At 39.7% G+C, this 6,675-nt stretch overlaps 1 protein-coding gene across 2 annotated transcripts in view; it reads left to right on the top strand.

Annotated features, from left to right (window-relative positions):
- Positions 1-326: 326 nt before the first annotated feature.
- The window catches only part of CDK8 (cyclin dependent kinase 8), a 48,443-nt gene continuing 42,094 nt past the window's right edge, over positions 327-6,675 (top strand). For both annotated transcript variants that reach the window (XM_010728903.3, XM_019612177.2), the window contains exon 1: positions 327-425. In XM_010728903.3, coding sequence (XP_010727205.1) covers positions 402-425 — 24 coding nt within the window. In that variant the 5' untranslated portion in view covers positions 327-401. The remainder of the gene's footprint in view (positions 426-6,675) is intronic.

Below are 6,675 nucleotides of genomic sequence, written 5' to 3'. Positions count from 1 at the left end.
ATAGAAGCAGTTTAATGCCTTCTGTCTTTGTCCTCTTGCTCCTTTCTTCCTGTGTTAGCTCTTGTATGTCCCCTCTCTTTTATCTTTCTGATTCAGTGTAATTGCCCTCTTACTGAAATCTGTTCTCGCCCACTCACAGTTTCATTCCATTCTTTCTCCCCATTAACCACGTTCGTATTTTGTCCATTAATTTCCTATTTTTTTCCTCTTTTCTGTTTAGAAAGGTTGATGCGAACAGTGGGTTGTCTTTGAGCCTTGTGAAAAATCTCTTGGATGGACGTGGTGGTAAAAAGCTCTCATTGAATTCATAGTGCTATTTTTAAAACAAATTTCTTTTCTTCTTTCACAGGAAAGATGATAAAGATTACGCTTTAAAGCAAATAGAAGGTACTGGAATTTCTATGTCTGCATGCAGAGAAATAGCAGTAAGTAACATTCTTTCTATTAGCTAACAGACTTATTAAAATACTGATTGAGTGCATGTTTTTATTTGCTGAATCATGTTATTCTACTCTGGGTCCTATATTTTTATCATGGAGGTATAAAACAAATAGAAATGTCATGGAAATGCATGCACCTGTTTTACTTGCTGTCGGTGAATGGCTGTTTTTCAGTTAAAATTTACTGCTTGCCTTGGGCAGATTAAAAGCAGAATTTAAAGATGTGATTGGAGTCAGTGGTTTAAATGACTTATTTGATCTGACTTTTGCATTACTACTTCAATTATTTCTTAAAGAGATACTAATTCTTTTTGGCTCAGAACAATCAGAGCATGCTCTGAAGGCCCCAAAATCATAGTGGAAGTGGACATCAAGACCAAAGGGTGGAGTAAAGCTCAGAAGTGATTATGGTGATAGAAAGTTGGAGTAACCTGAAGCAGTATTTTTTGAGCACTGTTGGGTCTGCTTTATTTTCCATCTAGGTTTTGGCGTGCTGATGTGATCAAATTTTCCTGCAGTTGATTTAATAGTTCATCATGGAACTGTTAGCGTTTGGTTTATTTTTTTCCTTACTATTCTTGTGACGTTGTTTTGGAGAAGAAGTTAAGAAGAAAATTACCTCCCCATCCCCTTCAAATTATTCTTTTTTTTTAATTCCATTAAACAGCTTTTCCCTATTTCTGTGAAATAATATTGTAAAAAAACAAACAAAAACAAAACAAAACAAAACCAAAAAAGCACCAAAAAAGGGAGCTTCATATGGAGAAGGATCAAATCAAAGATAATACCTTTTATATAATATGTATTATTGTATGTATTATATAATACATATATTTATTACATATATATTACATATATAATTATGTAATATGTATTATATAATACAACTACATAATATAAACAATCTATATATGAATACTTAGTTAATCAGAAGTGTTGTGTCCTAAGATGGAATCTAATTAATAAACTTATTATTTGTCATACTTAAAATTCAACTCTGGCAGACTAGCAGTGTGTTCTAGACTATTCCAGTGAATGCTTTTTATAAGCACAGTGGTATTAAGAGGAAGTTAGACACAGCTTGTTTTGTGTGTGAAATATGTCTGTTTCACTTTCTTTGGAGGCTGAAGCTTTTGTATGTTAGTCACATTATCAGAATCACTTAAGCAATCACTGTGATGTATATCAAACTACAAACTCATTTTTTAGAACTATACAGTGAATATTGTCTTTCTGGTAATGACTATCTAGTTTAGAACTCAAGTGACCTTTAAATATAAAAATGCCCATAGCCTACTTTTCTAAGTCATCTATTTGAGGCAAACATCCAAGCTGATGTCTGACAGTAAATCATCTGAAAGTAAAATAGTTATTGAACTACATCAGTTAAAAGTAAGAGCTGTGACTAGGACAGGGACCAGAGCTGAAATGGCTGCCTTGGTGGTTACAGGATGAGCTTAACCTTGCGTGTCTGAAAGACTCTTGCTCTTCAGAGAGCAGTGACGCACTGGAACAGGTTGCCCAAGGAGGTTGTGGATGCCCCATCCGTGGAGGCATTCAAGGCCAGGCTGAATGTGGCTCTGGGCAGCCTGGTCTGGTGGTTGGTGGCCCTGCACATAGCAGGGGGTTGGAACTAGATGAACATTGTGGTCCTTTTCAACCCAGGCCATTCTATGATTCTGTGGTTCAGTACTTCCTGAAGCTTGAGAATTTCTACACATTGTTCTAGCTAATCTCTTGTCCTGTTGAAATAAGAGATTTTGTTGTTGTTGCTTTTACTTAATCTAATTAGCAGGTAAGGGGCTTTGTTAAGGATGCTAATTGTGACTGAGTATAATATCAAGATAGTTGCAGTTGGAGATATTGGGGCATTCATAGGATTTTGTAGTGTGATACGTTAAGTTCATTTTCACCCAATGGAAAGTTTTGTTGGCTTTGCATTGTCTGAAGAAGCTGCATTGAACCCTCCTTCAATCATAGCATTGCTCAGTTCAACTCAGAGGAAGTGATAGGAACCTACAGGGTGGCTTGAGTGTAATGCAAGCTTGCAATCTGGTGGTTCACGACTGAGTATAGACAAAAGAGAGACTGATTTCTGTCCCTAGGGAGGAGGCTCTGAGCCCTCCTGCTGCCCTTACCTAAACAGAATGCCTCTGCAGCTGTCCTGTCTAGCTCTCCAGCTGCCATCATCCTGGCTCCTGTGCCAGAAGGTGGTGGGGCAGTAGGGACAAATGACGCAGCAGGCCTGTGCTTGGGTGGATGAGGAGGGAGCCCATCTGCCTTTTGAGTTGTGATCTTGACTGAATTGACTTCAGTGGAGGAGGCAGGTTCCTCAGTTCATGGGGTGGCTGTTGTGTTCCTTCCACATTAGCAGTGAAAGCAGTCTCCCACAAAAGCAAATACAGAAAAATGAATACAGTGCTCATTTTGGTGAGCACAGTCCTTGTTTTAGAAGACAGGTAGTGGTTTTCTTGGCAACTCTTCTGTGTGATAAGAGGCTGGAAAACATCTTTGATTTGACTCCCTTCAACCAGTCTAATGACTCTCACGTGCTGTAATTTAATAGTATGGTATGTATACAAGCAATATGTTTGAGAGATTTTATATAAAGGGAAGGTAGTAATAGCTTTAGTTCTGTGAAAATGGAATAAAATATCAACTAAATGTTAAAAGTGGACTCCTAAGGAGTAAACATTTTCTGTGAAAAGCAAAATCTGCTGAGCTTGGTGACAGGTGCCCAAGTCATTGGGATTCTTCATCTACTTCCTTAGTTCTAGCAGACCCTGAACATCTCAGAAACCTCTAATAGTTTGAATGTGCTTGGACATGCAATTATTTGCCAGCATCTCTCCTTGTATGTGTGATTGTGGAAGACTCAATTATTTTGGAAACCACAAAAGTTAAATCAGCGATGTGCCTCTTTTTTTTCTCTTGGCATTTTGTGTTATCAGGATGCTCACTTACCCCACACTCATGGCAGCTGAGGGACAGTATTTCTGCATCTGAAGAGGGAGATATAGGAACCTCAGTGTGAGCTCAAAATTTGCTATTAGGAATGTTGGTTCTCTTTCTGTTTCTTGAACAATGTTTATGAAAACAAGGGCAAGCCCAGATGGGACAGACATAAGGTTATGTCACTGAAGTCAAACAGGATGCATCATCATCTTCATCAGCTGTAGATTTGTGTTTCTTTGAATGTGAGCCAGGTTTTTCCTTTCTGATCTAAGGGAAATCTTTCTGCCTGTGGAAACAATCTTGAATCATCATATTTGTTGCAGATGAAAAAGACGGTCACTTGCTGAAAGCTAGGGTGAACAATTTTTGTCTACTTTCTCTGTTTTCTGTAGAACTAAACCAGGGTATGAGAGTCCTTAGGCCAAGAAGCAATATGGTGCTGGTTGCATACTCTGTTTCTTGCAATCTGTTTTTTCTTCATTGATCTCTGTCAGCTGCTAGACATGAGGCAAATGGGAAAGGCACATGCCATTTGTGTTGGAGAGGCCTGGTTCATGGAGAGTGAGGTTGCTGGAAACACAGCCCATGTGATGCAGGAGCTTTTCTGTCCTGCAGACAGCGTCTGCATTTATTGCTCTGTTATCTCTGTCCTGGAGCATTTCAGTCTTTCCAAGACAGTAATTCAGGGATCATCTGTCATCACTGCAGCAATCATTTCCTCATTCTGATGGTTTTGCTGATGTGCATTAGCCATCCTGTTCACTGAGATGCTCATGGCTGTCTTGCTTTGACCAAATGCATCAGCTTTTAAAGCAGGCTGTAAGAATATGTGGTTAACAGCTATTCAGCATAAAAGACAAGGATAAAAAGCCAGCAGGAATGATAATACTGAGAACACAGATGCATGAATCATAAACAGCCTGTATCAATGGCAGTAACAAAAGCCATAATTCTTAAAGCACTGAAGATGATGAGCCACAGAAGGAGTCTCTCAGGCTTATCCTTGACTAGACTCAGGGCTTTGTAACTGATGAGAGGGAAAGTAAGATAGCTGCAAGTATTACAGGAGAATGCAGAGATGTTACTGAGTGTTTGGGAGGGATGCTGAAGCTGTGTGGAACTTACTATGGGATGATCGGGGAAAGAGTAAAAGGCAGGAAAGGTTGAGATCAAGGTGAGTTTGGGAGAAATAAGCATGTGGAAGTAGGGAGGGGAGATAAGTATCTGATTCCATGTGAGCAGGCCGGGCATTGGCTCCTTGCTTCTCTGGCTATGTTGCTCAGTAAGGTGGTAAAGTTTTGTGTCTAAGTGTGTGCCTGCAAAGGAGGTGCTGTTCAGTTGCCTTTGTTATCGGTGACTGGTCGTGTCTGTACTTCGTGTGTTTACATGCGGGTCTGTATGTGTGCCCATTTTGCAAACACACCCTCTGCTACTTACACCTTGCCTCTGGCTGAATTTGGAAGTGGGAAAGCAGCAGCTTGGCACATAGCAGATCAGGAGGAATGCTATGAATTTAATAATCCACAGTATTGGCTATTCCTGGCATGAACAAAGGAGGATTATGTTTATATTGCTTGGCTGTGCAGACAGGGCACGTTCTGCTCAGTTACTGGAGGTTTCTCATCTCTGCATTGTTTTCTGGTCCAGCTTTGATGGTAGATTCTCTTTGTGTTCTTTAAGATGGATCACATTTGATGTGAAAAGGATGGGCTTTTAAAGCTGATGATTTTTGTTACATGGAGAACAAGGAGTCAGGTGGACTTAAAATGGAACAGAAGAAGGTGAAGTGAAGGGTATTGATTACTTTCTGGAGCCCTGACTATTGCCATCCTCTTTTATCCAGGAGTTGTATGGCTGTGAAAAGTTGGACTGCTGGTACAGATGTCATCAGACCATAGGAGATATGGTTAGACTTTGGCCTGGGACATATAATTATGTCTGAAATATTCTGGTTACAGTCAGTTCATCAAAATGTTTGGCATAAATTGGAGCTAACACCATGAATTTATACTGAATGAACAAAAAGTTCTTCTGGCGACAAGGACTGGAATAATGCATTCTTGAACCTTATAATCTCATTCCCTTTTAAGAAGCTGACTCCTACCTTTGGTCTTTGATGCTCTAGTGGGTCTGGATGAGATGGAGTTCATTTTCCTCATAGCAGCACATGTTATATTTTAGATTTGTAACTAAAATAGTGTTGATAACATACCAGTGCATTGACTTTTTCTTACTTTGCCGCCACAGTGAGAAGGCTGAGGGCTGGCTGGGAGGGGTCACAGCAGGGACAGCTGAGCCAGATTGGCCATAGGGATAGTTTATGCCTTATAACGTCATTCTCTGCATTGAAAACTGAGGGGAAATGGATTTGGGGTAAGTCACCGTTGCTGGGAGGCAGACTGCATCAGTCTGCTTACGGATAGTGATGAGTTAGTGCTTTCAGATTACTTTCTTTTCCCCATTCCTCATTTATTAAACGGTTTTTATCTTGACCCAAAAGTATTCTCACCTGTGCTCTTCCTCTTCCTTCTTGGGGACTTAGCTGCTGGTTAGGCTCAACCCAACACCGATGACTCCTACCTGTAACAGACAAAAACAAACAAGCGTTTTTGTGGTGTTCTCCCCCCACCTCAATCCTTGTGCTATGTAGGGATCACAGACATTTACAGAATTCCACACTTGATTTTTCAGATCGTGCCTTAAAATTCCTCTATGGAATGCTTTTAAATGTGTTAAGAAGTTTATTGTACTGTAACTTACAGTTATCCTATGTACAAAACATTGGCAGGCAGGTTCAGCTCTATTGCCACAATACCAGCATCCACCTTTGATGTCATGAGCCAACATCATACAATAGGAGGCATTACTTTTGGGACAGCCCTTCTACTTTCTAAATAGCAGCTGAAATGTTAGCATGAAACTGAATTATCAATGGAAAGGAACTAATTATCTTGTTTCCTCTATTGTCTAATAAATCAAAATTCTCCTGTTAGGTTCAATCTCAGACATAAAATACTAATTTTCTCTTTTGTATTCAAGGACTAGTTTGAATTGTCCTTGGCTTTAAGGAAAAAAAAAAAGCTAGCCACTCTTTTATTTAAAATGTCATAATTTCCAGCAGACTTAACTGTTCCATTCACCATCTGTAAGCTGACAGAGTTCCTCCAACCTTGTGCATCCATGCTTGAGAATAGTTTGCTTAGGGACTTTTGAGAAGTTTTTTTGTTTCAGCAATTGTGTGAGTACAGTAAAGTGTAACATGAGTGGTAAGGCTCAGACT

Source organism: Meleagris gallopavo, chromosome 1, assembly GCF_000146605.3.
Source record: "Meleagris gallopavo isolate NT-WF06-2002-E0010 breed Aviagen turkey brand Nicholas breeding stock chromosome 1, Turkey_5.1, whole genome shotgun sequence".
NCBI classification, from domain to species: Eukaryota; Metazoa; Chordata; class Aves; order Galliformes; family Phasianidae; genus Meleagris; species Meleagris gallopavo.
This window is presented reverse-complemented; position numbering and strand designations above follow the sequence as displayed.